Genomic DNA, 27,684 nt, shown 5'->3' on the forward strand with positions numbered 1-27,684 from the left:
GATGGCATTGCATTGGTGCCTCACATTAGCATATTCACTAACGACTTGCAAAAATTTCTTTTGGCGGTAGTCCTAGTTGCCCACACTTTCTCACCTAGGAACATCTCTCACTTCCTACATTTCCTCCCATCTACTGGACATTGTGTGAATCTTTAACTTGTTACCCTCTTCCTCCAACGAAACACATGATTTCATTATTTTCAGCACAGGTTTCTAAATTCCCTATATATTTTTATCTTATTTCTTTGTTCTGAATAGTGCTTTCAGCTCTTATTTAAATGACTTTATTTGCAAATATCATTAATGCACTGTGGCCTACTCTTGTAGGCTATTAATAAAGATGTTGGTTGAGGGGAAAGAAGAAATAAAGCCTGCTGATGCTAAACTTGCTATGGGGAAAAAAAAACAGCAATATGGCTTTATTGTGTGATTTTGCAATCCATCAGTGATTTTGCAATCCATATGACACTGTTCCCAAAGATAAGCCAGTTTTTATTACTTTATCCAAATGAAACTCTGTAAGACTCAGTAAAAGACAACAACATTACATGTGAAGTTCCCCTCTTCATCCACTAGTTTTCCATTAAAACTTTTTGTTTTCTCTTAAAAAGCAGCATATTTGTGGGTATTGTACACTTTCTGAGAGTCTCCTGTGGTTCTGGTTTTCTCTCTCCTTTAAAAAGAAACATGTAAACTGGCAACCTCTCACCTTCCTGAGCTCTGTATGAAATGGTGACTTCAGTATTTCCATGGAAAGATTTGGAAAAGGTCATGATTTAAAAGCATTCACAAGGAAATGAAATGCATGGCTTTGATGGTTAGGCGCTCATGCCATAAAGCACAAGAGGTTGAAACCACAAAGGCAACTTAGATGCCCAACTACCACTTCAGATAACTAAGTAATAACTCATCACTGAGTTACTCTGATCCTTTGCTCAGTTCTTGCCTGTCTCTGTACGCACCAAAGCTTCTGGGAACTAAGTTTACCCCAGAGGATGCATTCCAGTCTCAAACTAGGTATGCTCATGCCTATGTGTAAGCATTCTCAGACTGTCTACTAGACTAGGCCTCACAAAAATTTAGGAGAAGGTTTATTCACTTTTATTTATTTAGGACACTCTCCTGGGAGGTGTGATGCATCTTTAAATTTACTGTTTGCTTTGCTTAGAAGCTAGGGCTTCTGTCCAGGTGTCAGATGTTCTAAAATTGCATCCTAATTATGGGGCTGTTAAATGTTCTGGGGTAATGACTTCCTGTTAAGAATCTCATGCTGAAATATGTATTTCCTTTTTAACTCTCTTCTTAGTGTTTTTAATAGCCTAGTTTAAGTAATCTGCTCAACTTGCTGGCCTCCACAAATTCTCTTTCAGGTTACATCTTTGCTCTAGTCAACAGCATGACTACAATTCATGCAGGCAGTGCTGGATGAGGTGTGCAGAAAATCCTCTCCTCAGATTTGTTTCAGTCTTGTTACGACATGCCTTAGCTTTACTGCTCAATGAAATCACTAGCATTCTGGAGTTTAAAGGTTTAAATTGGAAATCCTTTCCACTCAGCAGGTGGATATGTTAATATGAGTGGGTGTGCTGTAATTAGCACTGAAATTCCCTCCTGAACGTTCTTCCCTGCAAAATGCTCCTCTTTTAGCCTCAAAATGTTTTTCTATTCCAATGCTCTTTCTCAAGACAGAGGGGTTTGCTTGACTGCTGTGTAACTAGGTAAATGGTAAAATTTGTATTTTTATATATAAAGTTTTGGGGTATGAATTTTTGTCTTTGCTAAATGTTTAAGTGGTGGTTGGAGTTTATTGTATGAACATGAAGAAAAAGTGTTGGGTATACTTTTTTATTGATTAATCCAAATAAGTGTAAGTGCAGCACATTCAGTAATTGCTGAAATTTAAAGTCAAGGTTAGAAAACATATTTGCTATAATGCTAAGGGATTGAAATTTAAATAAGCAGGACACATGCAGATCACTTGTTCAAAAAAAGTAATTTTTCTTTATCTCAGAGAGACAAATAGGTATACTTATGGGAGGGAGCAGTAAAAGAAAGGATATTGGGACCTGGGAAACAAGATGAACTGTACCCACAAGAGGAAAAGACTGAAGAGCACTGTGCTTGAAGACTCCCTCCTGCCAAGCACCACAAAAATTTGATCTGTGTAATGCACTGGCACAAATTTTAAAAGGTAGATAATGTTATGACTGCTAATAACAATGACAGGCTAAGGTAACAGGAGTATTTAAATCAAGCTGTAGTTTGCAGATCAGAAAGAAATTCTCTCTGTATGTACATCATTGCACAATTGGCCAGGGTGAGCAAAGATGAGGTGAATTTATGAAAGACAACAGATACCCATAAGAAGCAGTGTACCAAAATAGATTGATCTGGTCTGGCTTGGCTATTTTCCATTACTACTGAAACCTGAATAAAATTGCTATTTCTCGCTTAAGAAAAGGACCTCATTTTAATAGAAAGCAATGCTCAAAAAAACCCCACCCCACAAAACTAGTAAGTTTGGTGCCTTGTTTAGAGGAAAAGCCACTAAGCCAGAGTTGGATCTGTTCTGTGTTTTTATTCAGTCATTCTGTGATTTTTTTTTTTTTATAATTTTTTTTTCAGTTTTGTTATTGTACCCTAGGCTTCCCTCTGACCTCTTTATTATTATTATTGTAATGAAATTGTAACTGTTATTAATATTATTGAAATAAACAAGAATGAGTTAACACTGGCTAAAAACTATTGCTACATTCAATAAACCAAAAACTCTGCGTCCAAGGGAACTGGGACAAAGGATTTTAGTTTGGCTGAACCATCCAGTTTTGATCTAGATCCAAACCCTTCCATAAGTCTAAAGATATCCCAACTGTTTTGTTTCAGGCCTGTCACTGCTAGATGGTGTTAATTATTTAGCTACTGCAAAATAAAATCAGTGTTTTCTTTTTTGTTACTATCATCATTCAAATACAACTAGGTAAGAATTTAACTTCATTGCCTGATCCTCTAGCAAATCTCTTTCCCTGTGAAACTACCATTAATGAAAGTTAACACAGAGGGCCACTAACTTCACGTGAATTTACTAAAGGTTTTTTGCTTCTTTCTGTTATAATGTATGGATCTGGCTTTAGCCCTAATAGCCTCTGAAAAGGAGGAAGTCAGGAACTGTGCTTACTGCTTACAGATACTTTTACACCACAGTTTATGTCAGGCATGCACAGGAACAAGTAAATCAACACATGAAGAACTCTTTTTCCTCTTCTGGACTTCTGAATGGCAGGGCAGGATAGTCCCTCCAAAAATGTGACTGTCAAACTGCAGGCAAGTAAGAAAGAAAGATTACCTTGGAGACAATTTACATCCACGTTGCAGGTATGCATTGAGTGTCCCAGTTGCTGCTAGCAACAGTCCAAGGTATGGAGGTGAAGGTTTCATAGGTCTTGAGGAAAACTCTGGGTGGAACTGAACTCCCACAAAATATGGGTGATCTACAAGATAGATGTCAAAGAAAATTGTAAGATGCAGGAAGAAGATAGTAGAACAACTGTTAGGAAAAAAGTTTATTGAAGATTTCACACAGGAGTCCAGAAGCCAGATCAGCATGTGTGAATTTAAGGGTGAGGCAGCAGGAACCTTAACTTTTTCCATGAAAAGCAACTGACAACAGAGGCAGAAGGTTAGTAAGGCAAATTAAGGAAAAATCACCCTGTGATTCAACCTTAACATGCACAATGATGTAATTAAAAGCTGAATAATAAACCTGTACCAACATGTAAGGGAGGGAGGAAGGGGGGAATAACCACAAAGTCTACATTTATCATGTTATTTTCATAGTATTTTGGTTTTCAATATATATTTATGCATATATATTTAGAACATGCACCCATACATATCTGAGGGAAAAACAAAACAGTTCCTAAAAGACCACGCTTTACCATACAGCAACTATTTACACACTAAGAGATGGATATAAAAGCAACATACAGAGAAAACTGGGGAAAACAAGCTTCAAATAATTAGGCCTGGAAGGGTTCTCCTGGGACATTAAGTCCAGCCTCCTGTTATTGAATGCAGCTACATCGTGTAGTCTCACGCACAAAAGGTCAAGGCTCTGCCAAAACACCCCCTACGTTTTTTTGCTCCCACTAGAAAGCTCTTCCGATACTCTCTCCTTTTGCTTAGAAACCTTTTCCTAATTCACAGGTCATCTTTGTTACAGCCAACTTATATCCATTTCTTATGGTGCTCTTCTCTCCTGCTGTTTGGCCTGTGTGTTTAAGGATGACAATAACACCATCATTCAACTCCACCTGCTAAGCTAAACAAGCCACGCTGCTTCATCTTCTCTTAAATCTTCAGCTCTCTTTCCCAGTTAAAGCATCTCTTTACTACTGCTTCTGCTTCCCTTCTGTCTTCTTCAAAAGGATAAGGAAGAAAAAATGTTTTTGTACTCTCTCATGCTGTGCACCTGTTCCTTCTCTGAATATTGTTTTAAAGGAGCTAACATTAACCACTTCTAGTGCCAGGACGCTGGACGGAATTAACTACAGATCTCTTCTGGTTCAACAATTTCCAAAATAATCCCAAACATTCAAGGAATTTCTCTGCAGTACAGAATAAGTGATAACAAGAAAGCTGAGTTTTTCTTCTATGAAGATAAACTACATGATCTAGTAGACTGCTCTTCTCTGCTGCTATGTCTTAAAGAGAACCTGGATCCTAAATTTATCCCATAACTTCTTTCTCTCTACCATGCAATTTAGTTCTCTAAAGCTGTAAAATAAGACAATGACAAAGCATCAGATATTTCCTGTGGGGATATTTTGCTTAAAAGCTTTGCCTAAGCTATCTGGTGTTCTGTTATTTCTGTGCTTCTGCTCCAACCCACCCTCCTCCCTATGATGACTGTTTTTCTTTAGTAATCAGAGTCTCCTTGCAGCCCATTGTGAAATAATTCCAGGTTTTACTGCTGCTTTTATTCTTTTCACAGTAACATGCAATTTAAAAATTTTGCCTGATTTATTTCACGATGCTCTCTATCGAAGTTGTTTCATGCAGGCAGACAAAATAGCATCCCAACACCAGCATGCGTAACAGGTAATCTATCAGGAACAAACTAAGCAAAGAACACCATGACAATTAGTAGTTTATGAATTCATGTGTATCCTTTGCTCTCAGATTACTCTCTATGGTGCAGTTGCTTGACATTTTAAGTAGGTGTCTATATTCAAACCCAGGTTCAAAATTACAGCACTGTTCTCCAACGTACCATGGAGTATATAAAATGAATTCTCAGGAGCATCATGTCACAAATACCACTCCATAGGATGATAATGTATTCTTATGACAAATTTATGTTTCTGTGCATGGAGTTTATCTTAACCAACGGCAATTAGTGGCCACATAAGAAAAGAAAAAAAAAAATCTTGTAAGGTAGCCTGCATCTTCAGGTGCCTGATACTCATCTAGCCAACAGTGACTTAACAGCAAGAAGTTAATCAAAGAATCAAGTTAAATCAAAGGGATTGTTTTTAAAAGCTACTCTGTGTAGGATTCAACAAACATATGCAGTGTAGCTCTTTTTTATTTCAGAACGTTTTAGAAAAGACATCAAGTCTTACTTCGTAAAGTAGTCCAAATCTACCAGATTTCCACAGTATCAAACCCTCATCTATCCGAATCCCTTCTGTGAAAGAAAGGAGCTTAGTTTCTATTTGATTTTCATACTTTTTTCTATGATTCTAAACAGAGGATAACTGAAGGAGACACAAGCTGATTGGAAGGCACTTTGGGAGGTCTCTAGTCCCACCTCCTGCTCAAAGCAGGGTCAAGTTCAAAGTTCAGTCAGGTTGCTGACAGCTTTATCTAGTCAAGTTTTGAAGGTCTCTATCTGCAAAGATGGAGATTTCACAGCCTCTCTAGGTAATATATTCCAGTGATGTTTTATACTTTGGCTGTATATGTATACATATTTCATATGCTCAAGGAAACTGATCATGTATTAGTTATTGGGACCTGACCAAGAATATTTGAGGGTGTTTAGGGAGCAGGCCAATGTCATCGTGAAGCTGTTTTTTATCTTTAAAAGGCCAAGGCAATCATGAGAGGTCCCTGATGACTGGAAAAAGGCAGTCACCATGCCCTTCTTCAAGAAAGACAAAAAGAAGGATCCAAGGAACTACAGGATGGTCAGCCTAACCTCAGTTTATGGCAAGATTATGAAACAAATCCTCCTTCAAGGCATTTCCAGACACATGAAGGACAGGAAGACAATTGGGCACAAGCTTGGGAACAATCAGTCTTTGGATGCAGGGAGAGCAGCAGCCTTCCTTTATCCTGACTTTAGCAAGGCTTTTGATATGGTTTCCTAGCATCCAAGTTGGGAGCTATGGACTATGGGTAGACTATCAAGTGTGTTAAAAAATGGCTGGACTGCTGGGTTCAAAGAGTAGTGATGAGTGGTTTGAAGTCCAACCAACAGCATACTTGGAGATACTCAAAACTTGACTGATATGGCTCTCAGCAACCTGATCTATATTTGAAGGTAGCCCTGTGTTGAAGCAGAGGGTTGGACTAGATGACCTCCCAAATCACTCAATGATTCTACATAGCCAAATCCCACTGAGCTAGAATTATGACCTTTTGGAAAAGGAGCATGTCTCTCCCTGATAATCAAATACACGTGCAATCCTTGAAAAGTGTAAGACTTCTCCTAACATCCTCTGAATCTTCACCCATTGTAATACACAGGTGGAGTGAGCAGTATCCCCCAACATGATCTGGGCTGTTATGACAGCTAAATATTGTGCCTACATGCCATTTAACAACCTATAGTTTACATGGTTTTAGTAGGTGCAGAAAGTACTACAGACAAGTAAGACACTCACTCTCCAGTTCAATAATTTCCATTCTGTTCCCTTCTGTATCATGGCCAACAAATTTCAAACCTTTCTCTTCAAAGCAGTGAGTCAATTCTGGGTTCACCTGAAATATTGAAAGTAATAATAATTGTAGTTCTATTTATCTTTGGATTTAACAAACAGTAGTAGTTAATTGTAATGTTTTTAATGTGTATACAAGAATGAAAAGAATTGAGAAAAGAGTTGGGAACTTTTGCTTTCTTGTTTTAACAACTCTGGTATAAATTTGTAAAAGTGGGCATCCTTATTTAATAAGGTATGAATCAGTAATTTTAAAACTTACTACATAACATTCAAAAGATTAAAGCCAGGGTCCCTTCTGCTTGCTGTCCTCCTGATTCTGAGCAGCTTTCATTCCTTGTTTTTTAAATGGCCCACTACAGTAAAGACTGACCTCCTCTTTGAACCCTGCATTTCAGTGGTTATGACACAAGCTGTGGTTCAGTTCCTCCTTCAAACTGAGGAGCTCTGCAGTGGGCTATTTCATTTCCTTGGTGATGTTCTAACCACTCAGTTAACATTCAAACTCTGAGCACCTTTACCGCCATCACATTCTCCTCCCAGTTTTTTAAGGAAACTTAACATTGTCTGAACCAGTTTGTAGCATGCACACATCTCATAGCTCAGGCCCCTCTGCAGACACTGATGGAGTCGGGTCCCTTCTGAACTATCTCAGAGATAACTCTAGGAGTCTAGCTCTTGCCTGTCTCCTTGAATAACAGTGTTTTGAATGTACACAGACACTTTTGTTCAAATGTTCTCAAACAGAGAAGTGGACCTATACAAGGGGCCTACAGAGTTGGATGGCAGGAAGCAAGTGCTCTGAATGCAATGAAGTGCTCTCAATGCTCTTCAATGCCTGAAGTCTGCCTACATTTAGACTATTAAAGAATGTGCACTACCTGAACATAATCTAAGGCTTTAAATAAGCCAAATCGGCCAAGGAGCAATGCATTTAAGGATTATAAACCTTTACCTTTCAAATACTTCACAGGAAGTCAAGTCAGATAATCTCTGACATCACTCTCCAAGACCATTTTGCTAAGACACTGCACCTTTTCTACCACAGAAACATTACTCCCCTCTATTGAACACTTGCAAGAACACCTCTGTGATACTGTGTCCAGTTTCAGGCCCCTCAGTACAAGAAAGCGATTGACAAAATGTTGCAAGTCCATAGGAGGTCCAACCAGGATGGTTAGGGGACTGGACCACAGGCAACATCGGAGGAGAGACTGAATGAGCTGGATTTGTTCAGCCTGGAGAAGAGAAGGCAAAGAGTGGATCTCGTTGCTGACTTCAACTATCTAATGGGACAGTATAAAGAAGACTGAGCCAGACTCTGCTCAGGGATGCACAGCACAAGACAGAGATAAAAGATAAACTGCCCAAGGAAATCTCTTATTAGATATAAGGGGGAAAAGGGTTCACAATAAAGTGGTTAAGCATTGGAACAGATTGCCAAAAGATGTTGTGGAATCTCTCTCTTCGGAGAGATTCAAAACTAGATGGGACAAAATCCTGAGCAGCCTGATCTAATTTTGAAGTTGGCCCAGCTCCAAACAGGGAAGTGGACCAGAAGACTTACAGAGGTTCCTTTCGATCTAAATTATACTATCTAACCATTAATAAATTTTGGGTTATGTTTATGTAAGAAATCTCCCATTGGCTTCAAGGAAAATCGTGCCTACCAAGGGAAACAAAATTTGCTTAAGCTTTAACTTTTGAGCACAAGGTACATTAGCAGTGCTTACCTCATATCGATGCCTGTGTCGCTCCTCTACAAACGTTTCATCACCATAAAGTTTCCCTGAATATACAACCAAAAAGAAATTAATGCTGATGTGTTGCTTTAATAGTTGTTACAGCTATTTCTTGTAATTTAAACCTCAAAAAAATTTCACATGTAAAACATAACAGGACACTATTCATCTCACTCCAGCTTTCTGTTTTTCTGAGTGATGACTAGTTTCTTTTAATTTACTGTTACCTTAGTTTATTCAGGATTCATATTCAACATTCCTTGACCAGAAATAGCTTAGGTAGACTAGAGTCTGAAGGCCACGCTTAAACTAATTTAAATTGTAAAGCCCAAAATAAAACAAAAAATGTTTGAGTGAACAAGCAACATAAAATCCCTTCAGGGTTTTACAAGAGTTCTAGGCAAAAGGTGCAGTGAAGGAAGCCTTTTAGTAGCATCTGTTCCATTTTAATAGATTATGCATGGCAGCTGGCATAATACCTCCAATGACAAACAGAGAATATTGTTTTTCTCTGTTTTCCTGATCTCATTACCCAAATGACTCTTGCAGTCCTCTGAGCCTAATCTGGAACACTCTACATTCCAGAACAACAAGGAGTAAGTTAGAGGTATGCAGTAAACCAGAATTTAATCATATCTCTCTCAGTCACGGCTCAAACTTTGCTCTCTATTTATCCTAGTGTCATTAGGATTACTATCTCGCTTAGGGGTTGGTACAAGAACTAGACAGCCAAGAAGATCTCCAAAAATTGTAGAGTGATAGTACTGCAATTTTACAAAAAGTGGTATATGTGTTAATTTTAAGGAACCACCTTTTCAAAACCTTTATTTCCATTCAAGTTGTAAAGCATTAGAAACAGGAATCAGACTTCCTGAGTAAATTACCAGAGCCTTCTATGAGTCTTTGATAAATACGGTCGTCTAAACAACTCATAATACTGGTCAAGAGTTACAACACATGTAAATTTTTATTAACTTTTCCAAGAAGTGTTTAGGCCACAGAATAACTTGTACATTGTGATGTGCATATCTATATCACACCTAGGCAAAGTATCACCCAGGTCAGTCAGATCACTAGCACGGGCATTCTCTAGAAAGGCAGATTTTTCAGTAAATGCGCATATGCATTACACTTTGGTCTCCTGCTGAAGTAGATGTCATTTTTAAAAGCTCAGAAGGACACATTCCGTAAGTTTAACATAGCTAAATATAGTAATAGCTCAGATCAATGTCAGGGGCAGGGCAATACAAGAAATATGCCTATATTTAATTGATGGACAAGAAACCACTTTTTACACATTTGCAGCATCACTTATATTACTACTGTACAATAGGCTGATTAATAGGAGACAAGTATTACTTTAATTTTAAAATACATATAGATCAAATCGAATCATTTGTTCTATATTCTGGTTCCTTTTATTTTGCCTTTTGAAGCATCCTGTTACAGCAAAATCATTTTCCTTTCCTACAACAAATAATTTGCTTTCCCAAAACAAGACTGTTTCCAGGGCTGGGCCAGGCCTAGGGCAGTCCTGGATCAGAGACTGGAGTTAAGCAGGGCCTGGCTATAATTAGGATACAAACTAGCAAACATTGTCAAGACAAGGTGAGGACTAAGGCAGCGAGGCGAGATGAAGTTTAAGGCTGAGGTGTACTGGCAACTCTAGAGAATGACAAGCAATGTTTAGGTCTGGCAAGAGCATAATGGGTAGGAGTTTGGGTTAGCTCTACCACAAAGCTTCAGAGGTAGAACAAGAAGCCCTGGTTCACACGTCCTATCAACCTATAAAGAAAATAGGAAGAAAATGCTCTGATCTTCCCAAGAAAATAATGAATTAAACTACCATAAAATGCATTTCAGTTATCTCAACAGTCTCCTCATTGTTTATTGAAAGCATTAGACCCTACCTGACCTTTTCATTGGTACTTCCAGATGTCTCTCTTTTTTTTCTTTACATTCCGATCCCAGGTAAATGTATATGGGAACAGGATCAGAGTGAATGAGCTCAGGGAAGCTGTCACCCAACTGCTTGCTTGAGGTTGCGGTCCTTTAAAAAAAATGTGCTTTGGCATTTTTGCTTTGCCATGTGACAGAGATCCTATCCAAAAGGCAAGTCATAAGAGCAGAAATGTAACTTACTTAAAACAGAATTTTGTGTTTTGAAAACAGTCCTCCTCTTCCCCAGTCTCATTGTTCCACCCATATCTCCAGGATTGTGTTCTGGCATGTCAATAACCTGTAGAGAAAAATTGTTTCAATGCTGTTTCATCCAACAAAGAAAAAAAAATATGCAACAATTGCATAACAGGTTGCATAGATTTACAAATGGTAACATTATTTATTTTTCCTCCACGCATTCCGAATTATGACTTCTCTTTGGTTTTCCTAATGCTTTCTTCTCAGTATTAGGACTGTAATAGACTGAGGATATTAACTAACTGGTGTGAAACTTTTTCATTTAATGTTAAGATCAACAAAAACCATTTATTAATTCCTTAATTTAATTTTTGGGGTAGAAAAAACCTTTCTTTTAAAAAAGATACCAAAACGTTAGCAATAGGATAATTCTGCCAAAAACTATTCTTGGTGCTAAAAGAGTACACAGATTTTTAAAAACTAATAAATTCATAGACAAAAAAAATTTACCAAGTGACAAAGACACCATCTCTGAAAAAGCGAGTTCCTGAACCACACAGTGATAGAGGCTGAAAGATTATCCTGGGTAAATATTCCTGTACACTAGGCCCTTTCTTATACTGTTCTTAATACACAATGTTCTTTCTTACGCTAAGAGGCAGAAACAGCTGTCTTCTCAAGACAGCGGAAGTCCTCTTTTTTGGGAAGTGGGGAGAAGAGGAGAGCATGGAGCAGCAGAGTGAAGAGAAAAGAGGGCACCTGTAACAAGACTATAATCTAATGTTGTAAAAGCGGAGTACTAAAAGAGGTGACTCCAACATGTGTGTGCCATTTCAGATTATATATGTAACTAATTTACCACAGGGAGAAAATGGAAAAACATTCCCCCCTAATTCACCTTTACTAAAGGGTTTCTCAGATTGCCTAAGAATCCAAAAAATACTGGGTTGCCTTGTATGAAGAATATGCTATTTAACATAACATTTAAAGACAAGAATATACAAATATTGAGTTTGAGGACTGAAGTGGACGGGTCAAATGGCTGCTATGTAGGTCAAGTGGAATCCAGGATGGTGGGATTCAGGGGATGTGAGAAAACACAGCTTAGTAGAAGGAGTGCATTTAGTTTGAAAAATCCTGCTGGGTCTCACAATCATGTTTAGAGGAAGTCTGTCTCAGAGAGGTAAAACAGTTCAAAATTGTAGAAACACATGAGCTGAAACTATGACCTATGTACTTGTATTCACATATACACAGTCAGTGAGGAATGTAATTGACAAAGAAAGGTTCTAAAAATACAAATATTCACACATATGGGTAATCTGAAATTGGATTTTTATTAACCTTAATTTGCCCTCTGGGAGTAATGAAAACAATTTCTGATGATACACTTCATAAAGTGAAGTTATTCAATTTAGAAGGGATGGTGGAAAGTGCTTAGCCTTTGGCCTTGTGCCAATGCATTTCAGCTGTGCAATTATCTCTGTATAACCTTATACCTTCAAAATGTTATTTATAAGCTATATACTCATTATAAAATGTCACAAGCAGGAGTTGTGATCAGACCAGTGGGATATTACAAATCCTCTAATTACCTCTCAAATCATGAAGGTGAGGACTAGGCAGCACATTCAGCTAAAAAAACCCCACAAACTAAAAAAAAAAAAAAAAAAAAAAAAAAAAATCATTCATTGAATCTTTATTACTTCAAAAAATACGAGATTGTCTGCTTTTACCTTATTTCCTTCCATTTACTTTCACTTTTTTCCTGAAGTAGTGGCCACAAAAAAACACAGGACATCAGAAGCAGTTAGAATGTATACAGCAGACTGTGTGTATATGTCAAACACTGACCCTCTAAAATCAAACATAAGTTTTCCATGAGGTGTTATTTACTTGCCTATACCCATACTTCACATAACCTTAAGGTTGTGCTCCTGACTCTTGTCAAATGGAGATGAAGTGGTAACAAGCAGCTATCAAGTACTTCAAGTATATGCTTCTCTTCAATTACAAAAATTTCACTTTAATGGCTGTTTAATGAATATTTGCAGTTGACAAGAACAATGAGGGTTTTTTTTGTTTATTTGGGTTTTCTTAAGTTTGGAGGCTAAAGTCAAGATTAGACATTCCTTCATTCTTAAAAGTTTATCAAGCACCTAAATACTGTCCCCTAACCTCAGCTTTAGATTTTTCTTCCTAAAAAATTTGGGGCAGGATGTTTTGGTCTAACTTTGCTAAATGAATTATGGTAATACCCAGGTGTTTGGGGTCCCCTCCCTCACCTCCTCAGAAAAAAAATAGATTTCACTATTTTCACCCTTCAGTATTTGCTGTACTAAGATATCCTCTCTATCAAAACATTTCGAGTGTAATGTCGCAAATAGAAGGAAGCATGAGGATACAATGAGTGGGATGGTAACTTCTTGAAGGACATTGCTCAGCTCTTAAACTCCTTAGTTAAAACACTGGCTCCAAATGAAGTGGACCTGTCTACACAGTCCATAGCAGATTTCACTAATTTACTGTGCTTAAATGTGTCCTCCAGGAAGACTCAAAAATATCAGTTAGCAAATACATGGTCTCCTGTTCATTAAACAGAGCATATCAGTTCCGACAGGTTATGGCCACACTCTCAGCTCTTCCTTCTTTCAGCAGGCAAAAACCAAACAATGGGATTCTCATGAGTCCCACCAAAGCTCTAGATAATGGCCTGGAACGAAGCCAGGCTGTGAACGCACAGCTTCATCTGCTCAGCTGTGGGCTTCTGCTGCCCTTTCGGTCAGAACCCGACATGGGGCTGCAAGCCCAACAAAAATTCCACTGGAGAAATGGCCTCGTAGGGAAGATTTGGGCATTTTTCCCCAATTAACCTTTGTCTTCTAAAAGGCCTGCTTCCTTGTCTCAACAGTTACATTAGTGTGGTCAGGGGCACATAATCGGAACAGGATCCAACCCTTAAAACTTTCACTAATGTCTGCTAAGTCTTAATTGAGGTGTCTTTTAAGAAACATTACGATACAACTGTTCAGCCTTATTTCTGTGGCAGATCTTCTGCCAATGACAGCTGTATTGAGTTTCAACATCAAGCAGCTTACTGTGTGTGTTCATGTTTTGTTATTGATATGTGCATTATAAAACAGCTCTCCATCTTCCCCAAGATTTTTAGGTTTATGATAGTAAGAAAATAGACAAGGCTTCAAATATTAATTTTTGTAGTCTGGTGAGGAAAGGAGCTACTTATGAAGTAACCTCAGAGCTACTCTGACTCTGGATCTTCCTTTTTGATATGCTCTGTGGCTCTGATCAACTTCAGCAACTATCACAGCACAACCCTCAACGTTTATATATTACATGAGTTTCTCTGCAACAAAGTCTGTGCAAGAAGCTTTCGAAAGCAAAGTGGCACTGCTGCCCTATAGCCCAAGGACAGTAATAAGCATCAGAAAAGCAACTCATTATGGAAAATTTTGCCATATTTTACAGAATTTATTTGATCAGATAAAAGACAAACCTTCATGTGGTGGTTATTTTGAACAACTGTGCAACTGAATAGATTCTTCAAAGAGCTTACGCTTCCTGCCACAGAATAAATCAGCTCTTACTATGCATTAGTTCTTTGAAGAGCAGAGAACAGCACAGAACAACAGGCACCACAAGCAACAAAATCATCAGTAGGGAGGGTGCAAGAAGAGATAAAGCATTAATTAGGTCTTTCTTACCCACATCTCTGAAAACTGCCAACACTACAGGGATTTTACAGAGATCACGTATTACACACCAAACGCCAACGTGAAATAAATAATGAATCACTCTGACATAACAGAAAGCACATTCTAGATATAAAACAGTCTGATCAGTATTAAATCATGCTACTGATGAATAGTGACTTTAACTACCCATGAACTGCAATCTTCTTCCAGAAATCCACTGCTTGGATCATTTCATTGTTGTTAGGAAACATAAAAAAGCTAATGAGAAAATCTCTCAAGCCCAGACACTCAACATAGAGCAACCAAGGCCCTGAAAACCCCACATCTATCATTTTAGTAATCATCCCAGGACCATTAAGTTTTGTCTTTGTTTTGCCTCACATCCTGCAAGGCCATTTTGAGAAATACATCTACTTTGGTTACCTTGGGGGGCTCTGTTTGGGGGTTTGGTTTTGTGGGGGGCGGGGGGTGGGAAGGTGGGGAGGGAGGGAGGGGAGCATTACTTGATTTGAACAACTCATTGATAAGTCAGCTTTGGAAGCAGGTTTTCAGGTTTTTTGCCCTTTTACTCTGCCCTTGTCTGGTAAGCAAATGATTTGTCACTGCTGAAAGAAATTGCTATACATGTAGGCGCTGATCAAAGCATCAGGAGAAGCCCTGACCCTAAAGATTAATTGAACACTGAAAAGAAGCTCTAAGACACTCAGCACACAAGAGATGTGCAGAGGAAAAGCTGACAGGAGCAGGGAATACAGTGACAGGTACTGATGAATATTAATCCCCGCTGAACACAGCTATGAAAAAAAAAAAAAAAAAACAGCAACACAAACTGACAAGGACTCAGCCTAAACTAGAGGAACCCATTCTTTTATTGACTCTTCCATCATTTCTCTGCATGATTAATCAGTACTTGCTAGATTCGACATGATCTGTTTCAATCACAAGTTCATCAGTAAACAGACTCAGACACCTACAAATGGGATGTTTATACTAACATTTTAGAAACAATACTACAAACATTTTAAAGAAAAAATTGACAGATGCAACACTGAGAGTGGTACTGACAGCTTCCAACTTGGCAAGTAAACCAAAAAGACACTCTTTCCTCGTTCATTCAAAACCAGGATTTTAACATTTTCAATTACTGAAAGAAGGTGCAAGGATCACGTATCTGCCAGAATCCCTCACTCCCTTGTCCCCCAAAGATATAATAGTTCCAAGCAAACCCCATCATTGCCCACCTATCTAAAGCACTCAGCCGTCTAGGATGGAACTAGTTGCCATAAAGCCACTTGCAGATTTCAGACTACTCGGTGCTCCATTACTCTGACTGAAGTAATGTTTGTTTTCAAAATGACCCCCATCACGTATAAGATCAAAGCAGAAATCATCAACAGCTGATTCATGCAGCTACACAGTGATATGAGTAACCAGCTTGAAAAATCCTGTCCTCTACTCTCTTCACTAAACTATAGCGCAGTATCCAAATATTCCAACAAATATCAGCTTAAATTTCTTAAACTCTTAAAATCCCACAGCATATTACTGTCAACCATTTTCCAGTTGGGGCAATCCTCTTTTCCAGAGATTTGTTGTTTCCTATTTTAGAATTAAGTAAATGCCCTAGAGTATTTATTTAATTAAAGCCTAAAAACTCTCTAAGAAGATTCTGCCTGAATAAGCAGAAATTCTGGTACAGAATGTTTTGTAACATTTTCTTCAGAAAAAGTCATAAAGGGTGTAACTCCTTTTTCAAACAGTGCTTACTCACTCATAAGCATAGTGCAGTGAACTGAGAAAGTTAATGGAGATGTTGATATGCAAAGCCCATATAGATATTGCTTAACAGCATTTTAGAACTCATTCTAGTTATTCCAACCACACGTCCCAGAGTCAGCTTAAAGACTTAATCAAGCAGAAATTGTCAGACTGTTAGTGTTAGTGAAAGGAACAGGGTCAGACAGTGCTGGCTATCGAAATACACTGGAGTGCCAGTCATGCCATGCCAGGAAGTGCAGGATTTGCCACAGACTTGAATAACTAAAAGAAAGCGGAAGAGTGTTCTCAGGCTTTGGACTGGTCCAGCTCACATTACAATTAATGACCAAATACTCACTAATTCAGTTTCAGAAAGATCAGCACGTCTGTAGCTAGGAGAAATCCTTCCCTTCCTACCACATACATCTACTAAAAAAATCAGAACTCTATCACTGCCTTTGAGGGAGACTTCTCCAACTGAAATTGCTAGTAGGTGGAATTTTGCCCTTAACAAATTCACTTAAATCTACGTGAGGCATATCAGAAGGAGGAAGGCATGAAGCAAGTCTGTGTCTCTGAGCATTCTAAAGCAGAGGGAAGAACCCAGAGAGGGAGACAGAGCCTCGTGCTCTCTTCATCAAACACTCCAGCCACAAAGATGAGACAGGGATAATCAAACCCTTAGAGCCGGAGATTGTTTAAACAGTAGTATGCTTGATGGTCTCTGACTCAGAGAATTATTATATCCTACAGGCAATTGCCACGGAAGACGACCACAGACAAGCCCCACTAGCTAAGCTACGCAAAGTAGCCAAGGAGACATGAGATTGTACTTAGCAGAGACAATGCACAGCACGTTTTACCCTCAAAACTGTCCACCGTGTTCTGTACTTCCTCTACCCTGAGTTATCACGCATGAGCAAGCATCCATTCCACTTATTTCTCATTCATTAACAAGGTAGCGTTAGTTACAATCACTTCATTATCCATTATCTCTGCCTTCAGCAAGCAAGGCAGAAGGAAAATTGTTTACTTCAAGGAAAGTAAGCAGGAAAATTGCTTACTTCAAGTGCTCACTACTCCAGACCTTCACGGAGGAGAATTTCTGGTATCAGCTTCCAGGCAATGCTCAGTACCATGACCTGCACTATCCCAGTATTTCTTGAAGAAATTCTGTTCATCTGCCGTAAAAATCAATATCCTCATAGGGAAGATGAGCAGAACTAGCAACTGTTTTCCATCCCCTTTCCCTAACGTAATCAGACCACTTCCAGATTTGCGAGTAAGACTGCCTGGATTCCAACCACTGATCCTTCGCACAGAATGGTGTCACCGATCATCCTGATACCCTGGTCCATCTTCCAGATCTGCTCAGTGGTGATTTGGTACTTGATAATCAGGGATGCAGAAATTGAGTAATTTCTTTTAGAAAGGAAGTAAGTGGGCAGCAAGTAGAAAATTATAGATTGCCCTATTTTTATTTTTATTCTAGTTGGAAGGTACTTTTCTTGTGGTGTAAAACTTCCCAGCTAACTTCAGAGCTGACAAGAAATCCCTGGAAAGGTCCTGAATCAGCTGAAAGATTTCTTCTGAGTAATCTCTCTCAAATGCTAATCAGAACAGCAAGCCACAGCCATTTGTTTCTAATTATTTTTTGTAAGCCCTCCTCCTTTTTCAGGCCTGCCAAGACAGGTGTGGACGCATGTTTGCCACAAATCTATTGAAATTGTGTGTGCACATGCTAAAATGTAACAGTTGTTGCAATGGAAATAAAATATATCTGTGGACTATTTCTTTTATTTATTGAAGATGGAAAAGCATCCTATCGAAAGGATAGCTATTGGAATAGAAAAAAAAGTAAGGTAATGGTACAATACTGTCCTGGTTTCAGCTGGGATAGAGTTAATTTTCTTCTTAGTAGCTGGTACAGTGCTGTGGTTTGGATTTAGTGTGAGAATAATGTTGATAACACTCTGATGTTTTAGTTGTTGCTAAGTAGTGCTTATCTTAAGCCAAGGACTTTTCAGTTTCCCATGCTCTGCCAGCAAGCAGGTGTGCAAGAAGCTGGGAGGGAGCACAGCTGGGGCAGCTGACCCGAACTAGCCAAAGGGGTATTCCATACCATGGAATGTCATGCCCAGTATATAAACAGGAGGGAGTTGGCTGGGAAGGGTGGATCGCATCTCTGGCATCAGTCAGCGGGTGGTGAGCAATTGCATTGTGCATCACTGGTTGGGTTTTTTTTTCCTCCCCCCCCCCCGCTTTTTTTTGTTATATTCCTTTTCATTACTACTATTATTATTATTATATTTCATTACTGTTATTGTTAGTAATATATTTTACTTTAGTTATTAAACAGTTCTTATCTCAACCCATGAGTTTTACCTTTCCCGATTCTCCTCCCCATCCCACTGGGAGCAGGGGGGCAGTGAGGGAGCGGCTGCGTGGTGCTTAGCTGCTGGCACAACAAATACTGTACTTTGAAATTGAAAAAGAGACTGGAAGTTTTCAAGTAAGAGCTTTACTCCCAGAAGAAAGAAAGAAGTGCAAACACTATCTAGAGCTGGAAATCCATGTCAGTTATAAGAATACAAACCTAAACATACCCGTATTTTTTGTGGTTTAACTGCCATTTTAAGAGAAATGGCTTTATTCTGTCTGTGATTCAGCCTGATAAATCATTTTTACGTTATCTGACAACACATGCTTGACTGATATTAACAACTTCATGCAGTTTAAGATGATTTCACCAACTAGCTTTAGTTACTGTACATTTGATTAACAGATCATTAAATCGAGGTTTTAAACTGAAGGGAAAAAATATACTATCACGTTGCTTGATCCTGCCACAAGAAAATGCCTTATTTAGAATTTGGAGTAAATGAATGAAACAGAAACAAAGGATTCTAGCTCCATAAGGATTTCTGTGCTACAGATATGTAGAAAGCAGCCCAGTGCCACTCTTTCCAATTAGGATATCATGCTTCATATCATGCCCAAAGATCAGTGGCAGACCATGAGCTTTAATGACTGATTGATCACCTTTCAAAACAGACACCAGAATTTAAAACCTGACTTTCTACATCAAAAAGAGAACTCTCTACTAGCTGAGCTAAAATAGTATCTCTGATAGGTGAGCATTCTATGAAAATCAGCTGAATAGAAGGAAAAAGAATACACTTTAAAAAAATTCCCTAATGTTTAACTTCTAAGAACAAAAAAACCACAGTACAATTCAAGATCCCAAGTAAAGGCAAAGTAGTGAGAAAATATCTTGAAATGTTTTAAAGACACTGCTGAGCAAACATGCTAAACTTCTACAAGGTATTTTGCAGGTTGTATATCTTTGCAAAAAAATCCCACTAAAGTTGTAGACAACTGCAGAGAGTTGTGAAAGTAAATGTTACTCTACTCCCAGTGCCAAAATCTTGTGCCTATCTAATTCATTTAACAAGCAGCTCAGCTGAGTCCACTCTGCAAAACCACACAAAACCACCAGATCATGCCAACCACTGTAACCTCTAATTGAAGCAATTTGTTCCAATGAGCAAGTCCATTTTCTTTTCAGTGCTTGTTTTACATTTAAGCTGTAACTTTGTAGAAATGAAGATAGATGTAGATAATGAAGAAATACAGATAATGAAGGATAGAGTAGTTCTCATACTAATTTACAGTATAGTCATGCTTCTTCCTACCTTCCACCCCCTTCTTTTCTTTGTTTTCATTTTTGCATTTTGAAGTGGCATCTCACAAAGGATCACAACCAAAGGAACAACACTGTGCAAGCTAAAGTAACTGGTTTTGGAAAGCAAGCAGGATCACTTTTACTGTTTAAACAGAGATTCACATCTACTATGTACATATCTTGGAATATTTTATATGCATTTTTGTATTGCCCTCCTTCTCTCTTCCTCTTTGGAAGCTTCTGGTTTGGTTTAACTCCTTTTTAAATGTCATGCCAGTTCCCTCACCTCTACTACCCAGTAACATTCTGTTCCCCATAACAAAAGCATACAAAATGAAAGGACCTATACAACTGAAGTTGGCCACCCTGTTACTTAGTGGTCCTCCCACTTAATTTACTAATTTGAGACAATCTAGTAACAATAATGTTATGGACTAACAGCAGAACAGACATACTATAACAGGGAAATTCTAGGCAGAAAACCTCTGGCACAATCACTGTAATTTTAACTACTACTACCTGTCTTCCATGGCATGCTCAAGACAATAAAAGTACCTTGGCCTATCTGGTCTTTCATGCCTGTAACTTTTCCTAAATTACAGAGAACAATCTGAATGCTGGATATCTCATTAGGCATACAAAATGGACATCTAGTCCTCTGAAAAGCTCTCCAGCAATGAGTAATGGGATTTTCTTTCCCCCATGAAGTCAATAGCAGTAGTGGAGATTACTTCCATGAGTCGTTATCCTCCGTTCCACACACACATCATAACACTTCTCATTCCAGCTGGAGAACTGGAAGAACTAAAGCAAGTGCTAGATACCATATAATGGTAATCAAGACACTGACTTTTAATTCTAGGATTTCCTAAGAATACTGTCAACCATATTAGAACAGAAAAAAAGAAAAGAAGACACCATAGGGAGATAATTACAATGATACAACTTTAACCAGTTAGATTATCTTGCAAAAAAGTACCTTGGCATTTTCATTACTGTCTATCCAACAACAGTACACATCTCATCAGCTTCAGAAAATCAAAAGGCATTATATACATATTAATATCATAGCAGAGATTAATTACCTTAATTACCTCTGCCAGCCATTTCAGGGATGCTTTGAGTGACATGCTCTACATTACATGTAATAGTTTCCTGCTTCCACCCAGAAGAGCTTCAGCTGGCCAAAGAACATCTTCCCTGGAAGAATCTTAATTCTGGTAGAAGATTTATGACATACAATCCAAATCTTTTTTATTTCAAGCAGAAATCACAATGTCTTCCTTCTGAGCAGGATCCTTCCTGTCTCGCTTTGTCTGTTCTGCCTCCTCCAAAAACCTGATAAACATCACTGTCCAGATCTTAATTTAATTCTGGACTCCTTGTGATCTTCCCCCTAGTACATTAACTCTATCCCCTTCAACATCAAATGACAACAACTCTTTAGAATTTGCTTTCATTAATTGTGTTTATACAGGTATTGGGGGTCCAGACTGTGCTTAAAAACACAAGTGGCTTGACTAGTTGCATCCATGCCACCTACATTGGCAGAGCTCAAATGTTAATCACTCCTCCCCCAACAAGGTACCAGTGAGCACCACTAGGATGCTTGGCTTCAACTACAAAGTCCAGAGTTAACATGACAGTGCAGACATACCTGTGCAGTTCTTGTTTGCTAATGGGTCATAAAACCAGAACTGCAAATCTACATATTCATTTTTAGAGATGAATACGGTGCACACTTTTAAAATATAATCAGATAGCAAGAGATACGTACGAGGAAGTAAGAAGAGAGAAGCAGAGAGGATGTGTGCCCGCATGTGGAGAACCATTAGCAAAAAGGCCAGAGAGAAGAAATGGATCTTCAGATCATTTCTTATTTAGCAAAAAGATGGTGAAAGCCTACAGGAAATATTTTACCAATATTGTTTCTAAGAAAGTAACATCGATAGAATAATGTCACCTTTATACTACCACAAATTAAGTAGGTATTTAATTAGCATGACATCAGATGAACACACCCAGCATAATGCAGACATCCTCTGTGAAAAGTGTGGGTGGCCGGGTACAGATCAATTCAACAGATAATGCAGTGATCCACTCAAATGCTACAAATGTTTACCAAGCAACCAGCCAAAGATATTGCCACACAGCAAAAGTTCTAGGCTATGTCACCAACCGGCACAGTATCACACAACATGCAGCTAGCACAGCAGCTAGCTCTCATACAAAGCAACACAGAACAGCTACAACCTCGCAAAGGCAAAGTAATCAGTTATTTAATAGTGCCCATACAAAAATCATTTTCATCCTTCACCTGCACCTCTAATAGTTTATGTCTCCAATGGCAGAATGAAGAGTCAGAGAGCATGAGAAACAATTTTTAGTTAAAAAGCACAGGTCTACAGTGAATCACTGTCGAATCCATTGCAAATGCAGTTCTGTTGTTCAGTGCCTAACTTCACAGTATGGAATATCTTATCATCACATAGAAGTCAAGGATGGCAGGCAAATAAATACAGAATTAAGAAAACAGAAAACCTCATTTAATAAAAAAGTCGTCCTTTTGGGGGAACCTTTGTATTATTATTCTACCTCGCTTCCAACAGATAATTTGATGAGGGGCAGAGTATTTATTAAAAATAAAACTTTGGCTAGTAGTTTTTCTTTATTTTTAATTAAAATTACACAGTTCAGAACATAATGAACAGACCACTCACATATCATTAAATACACCCTCCAATACAAATATGCAACTGATTTGAATTCCTCAGGTTTTTCTTGCCCATGCACTCTTAGGCACACGTTCAATTCCAGTTCTCACTCCTGGATGTCTACAAGGCTGTTACGAAAAAGGTGGAAGTCCTCAGCTGCTGCACAGACCTTTTCTTTGCAGGTATCAAGCCACTTTACAAAGGCAAGTGTGTTTCATTACCTCCATTTGGTATGAGAAAAACAAGGCAGATTAAGTGATTTGTTTAACCTAGCAGAACCAGGACTTCTGTGACACCTAATCTTGTTCCTACACTTTAGAAACAAGGCAGGTAACAATACAGAAACTCACACATTCCCAGGTGAGCTTCCAACAAGCCAGTGTCTTAATGTAACTTGGTCAGTTATCCAGGTAGGCGAAACGTCAATGGAAATGGCATTCGTAATATTGGAGGTGATCTCATGTAGTTTTCAACATATGAACTGCAGTATACAGGTAATCTATTTCATGTTTCCTAATTTTTTAATTTTTTTTTAACACACAATTTCTGCAAGCTTGTTTGCGTGGGTGGTTTTTTGGGGCCAGAGGGGTGGAAGAGGTGTTTTGGAGGCATTATATTCAGCGATATAATCACAGTATTAAGGGATCTGGACAACCCCCTTCCACATTTACTTTATTTCATTGATCAATATTGCATTTTTAACTTGCCAAACAGCACAACTGTGAGGAACTAGCTTACCACAGTGATTCCAAGTTAGTCCCTGTGTGTGGGAATCACCTCACATAACTTTGGCTGCATAACTTGCAGATAGATAACTGAAGGGAGCCACCTGAGTGCTCCTCTCTGTAGAGAGCAGAGCACATCCAGCAGCCAATACATTCCAGCCGGAGAATCACACCAAAATATGTTGCAGCCTGAAATCCTCATCTAAGCCATACGGCAAGCAGTGCTGTTCTGCCCTAACATGTACAACCTGCTTGCACAAAACAGTTTTGTGAATGGCCCTTCCACATCCATACTTTCTCAAGCCTATATATACCATCCCTGGAGCATTCATAGTTCATACTGAAGTGACACACTGCTCAAATATATTGCAGCGTTACCAAGACAGACTTGGGCGTACAGCCCTCCATAAAATAAATGTTCTCTGCTTGTTAAATCAGACACTGACAGATATTCACTTATGTCCACTTCATCCAGAAAATTGTTTTGTACATAGCATAAATTTCCCTATTTTATTTACAATTACTTACACATAATTCCTTATGTAAGTACTGGAAAGGTCAAAGACTTTCTGAAAATGTAACATGCAATTCTATTTAGAAAAATCCTTCTTATGAAGAAAACCTTAAGAAAGGAAAAAAGTGGGAGATTATTAACAGCAAGAAGGCATCCTTCACAAAAACTAAATCTATATCCAAACGAAGACAAAGAAACACAAATACTTTTCAATATATAAATACCTGTCCTGGTTTTGGCTGGAATAAAGTTAATTTTCTTCCTAGTAGCTGGTATAGTGCTGTGTTTTGGACTTAGGACGAGAATAATGCTGATAACATACTGATGTTTCAGTTGTTGCTAAGCGGTGTTTATACTAAGTCAAGGACTTTTCAGCTTCTCATACTGCCTTGCCAGCGGAGGCTGGGAGGGGACACAGCCAGGACAGCTGACCCAAACAAGCCAAAGGGGTATTCCATACCATACGACATCATGCCCAGTATATAAATTGGGTAAGTTGGCCGGGGGACACCGCGGCTCGGGGATTGGCTGGGCACTGGTCAGGGAGTGGTGAGCAACTGTATTATGCATCACTTGTTTTGTATATTCTATTATTATTTTCCCTATCTTTTTCTGTCCTATTAAACTGTCTTTATGTCAACCCACGAGTTTTACTTTTTTTTCGATTCTCTCCCCCATCCCACCAGAGGGGAGTGAGTGAGCAGCTGTGTGGTGTTTAGTTGTCGGCTGGGGTTAAACCACGACAATACCAAATCATTATTCCCCCCCAAATATTCGAGAAGCAACTTGCAAAAGGCATCAACAACTAAGAGTAAATTATTTTCATTTATTTTCATTTAAGGAGAAAAATCCGGCATTGTAAAGCTAATCAATTATCAGGATTAAAAAAAAAAATAAAACTCATACTCAAAGAAGCTATGACCATGGCATAAAAAAATGAGTGTTTTGCTTGTGTGCACTGTCAAGGAGTTTGAAAGACATTCCCAAGCTAAAAACCTTCTTCATGGGAGACTCTGATGCGCCCATCTCAAATTGAAGTGTTAAAAGAAGTGGTTACAAAACAAATAGACAAAATAGACAGTAAGAAATCACTGGAAACGGATGGTACTCACTCAATTTTGCAGCAACTGAAGGGTGAAATAACTGTGGATCTAGTAACTGTGGTGAATAACCTCTCATCAGCCTTGTCACCCAGAGACTCCGAAGTGGCAAGTGCTTCAGAGGAGATAGAAAGACCTACAGTGTGAAACACCTGGTGTCCATGCCAGGCAACCTAGCAGAACCTTTAACAGAAATGTAGAAGTAGGGAGCACCTGGGCAGCTACAACAGGTTGGGACACTGCCAACAAAGATTTTGTAAAGGGAGGTTGTCTGTCTGTCACCTAGCTATTGAAGTTCTTCACAGGAAAAGTACATGGATAAGGGAGATTTGGTTAATAATCAAAGTCCACTTTGATTTCTAACAGATGTTAGACATGTCATCAAAGACCCTTATAAAAAGCTAAGTAGCTATAGGATTAACACACACACACACAAAAATACAGTTAAAAGTACAAGGGTAGAAGAAAATGCAATTTTTCACAGTGGAGGAAATTCACTAGTAGAGTTGAACAAGGCTCTAGGAACAGTACATTCAACTTATCTGATAAAAAGAAATAAGAACGAACAGTAGGTGACAGCCTGCTGATGACACCTAATTTACTGAGGGTAATACAGATGAGGGCTTACTACAAAGAATCACAAAAGGACCTTCTGAAACTTAGTGATCAAAATGCCAGGTGAAATTCAGCAGAATCAAATATAAAGCCATGCACAGGGAATAAAACAAGCTTAATTTCACATTGCAGTTACAGGCTTTGAGCTGATCACAGACCCTCGGGAACAGGACCTTGAGACTACAATAGATAGTTCTATGATGTCAGTTCAACACTCAGTAACAGTCAAAAGCTATTCAACATTATAAGCAATTACAAAAGGAAGACAGAGGAGATCGTTGTAACACTTCTTATGTCTGTGCTGGCCACAGTTTATACTGTGCAGTTTAGGTCTTCCAGTCTTCTCTGTCTTGAAAACACCTGAGCTGTAAGTTGTAGGAAACGAGAAAATATACTGGGGAAGCATCACTGTACACCTGCTCTACTATATTTTTCCACAGATAATTACTCATAGATGACAACAGAGACAGGTAATGGGCCAAATGGGCCTTTGGTCTAGATGGAGCTGTGGTCTGACCCAGTGTGCTTTTCTTAAGTAAAGGTGATACCATAAAATGCACTGAGAACACCAAACGCATTGCCTACCTGTTATATAACCATAGGTGTGCTTAGTTCACAAATGTATTTCATCAGTTCTATCTGGGTTCTAAGAGGAAAGCAGTGTTCTTTCTGTTTAATTTGTTATCTCAAATGAAGGTCCTCCCAGTGCTACTTGTCACTCAAACTTCAGGTTTTGCTGAGTTTGCAAGGACGTGGTGGAATGAAGACGAAATTAAATAAATTCACTGACGAAAGAATTTTTAGAAACTTTTTCAGTTGTTTGCTTAAGTACTGGCTCTTTAATGCCCCCAAGAAGACAGAGATGATTAAATGTGTCTTGTCACTTAAGTTCCAGCTCAGAAAAAGCAGGTAAAAAGCAGTTAAGTTGGGTGAGAAGGTGCTTATATAAATATATTCACCACATAATGGTGCTAATGATACTGAATTTCAAAAACGGTCATTTATTTGGTGTTACAGAATTCATATCGTTTCTGTATACCACCACTTACAATTCCACATTCACAGTGAGAGAAACAGCAAGTGAACACAAACCTTGCAAGAACTCTAATTATCTCTACTTAAAAGGATTATTCTGAGAAAGTTTAGAATATTTTTATGCCACAAGACAAAAAAGTTTTGCACAAAGTCAAGCTGTGCAAGAAAGCAATGGTTGCCAATCTGTGTTGTTTGCAGACACAGCATGTCTGCTGTGATTTGTCAAAACTTATTTTTCAGTTTACAGATTGAGCAATACTGAGGCTTTGGTATTTTTCCCAGGCTCTTGGGCAACTGTTGGGCTTCTTTCTCATCAGTGAAGACCAATGTTAACAGTTTCATGGCAAGTTACATCTCTGATCCCTATGCAGGCTCTCTGTAATTAGCCAGGCCAAATGATAATCCCAATGGAAGCCACAGCTAATTAAATCTATATTATCTTTTAGCCGCAATGCAATAATCACCAAGTGTTTTTATACATATATTTTCATTATTTTGAAATGTATAATTCCAGATTCTTCATAGCTAGATATTAGGGCTTTTTAATGCTAGGATGCAATGGACAATAGGTGAGTGTGCAGAGGTCATAGGAAAAATCAACTTTAGTAATGTCTCAGAGGAAAACCAATGTTTCTCCTTTTTTGATGTTTTGGCAGTTCTGACATACAAAGCCACATAGCTTGCACAGGTATCCTGGGGTTATACAGGTCTGTTCCAAACTGATGCTAGCCTTAAGGCCGAGCTCCACATGGCACCTGGTGCACACCCTTACAAGCTAAAGACACTTAAAGCTTTCTTATAAAATCCTCTCCATTCCTGGTTCTGAATCCTAAGAAAATTCTTAAAGCTGTAATTTGTTACAGCTTAGCTGTGAACTTCTGTGTATTATAGGAAAGAAAGAAAAGCAAAAAGCAAAGTCCTTCTGTGTTGAAGGCAGGACTAGTCACTAACCTAAAATAAATGAAACCAGCTCTAAGGTTGAATCTTAAATTCAACTTAATTG

The 27,684-nt window shown here is 38.5% G+C and overlaps 1 protein-coding gene across 1 annotated transcript in view; it reads right to left on the reverse strand.

Annotated features, from left to right (window-relative positions):
- Positions 1–27,684, reverse strand: part of CTPS2 (CTP synthase 2) — an 83,470-nt gene that overhangs the window by 9,322 nt on the left and 46,464 nt on the right. Inside the window, exons 14-17 of the mRNA XM_050910637.1 lie at positions 10,826–10,922; positions 8,675–8,730; positions 6,888–6,984; positions 3,344–3,488 (exon numbers count right to left, since the gene is read on the reverse strand). Of these exons, the coding sequence (XP_050766594.1) occupies positions 3,344–3,488; positions 6,888–6,984; positions 8,675–8,730; positions 10,826–10,922 (395 nt within the window). The remainder of the gene's footprint in view (positions 1–3,343; positions 3,489–6,887; positions 6,985–8,674; positions 8,731–10,825; positions 10,923–27,684) is intronic.

The sequence above is a fragment of the Gymnogyps californianus genome, chromosome 1 (assembly GCF_018139145.2).
Source record: "Gymnogyps californianus isolate 813 chromosome 1, ASM1813914v2, whole genome shotgun sequence".
NCBI classification, from domain to species: domain Eukaryota; kingdom Metazoa; phylum Chordata; class Aves; order Accipitriformes; family Cathartidae; genus Gymnogyps; species Gymnogyps californianus.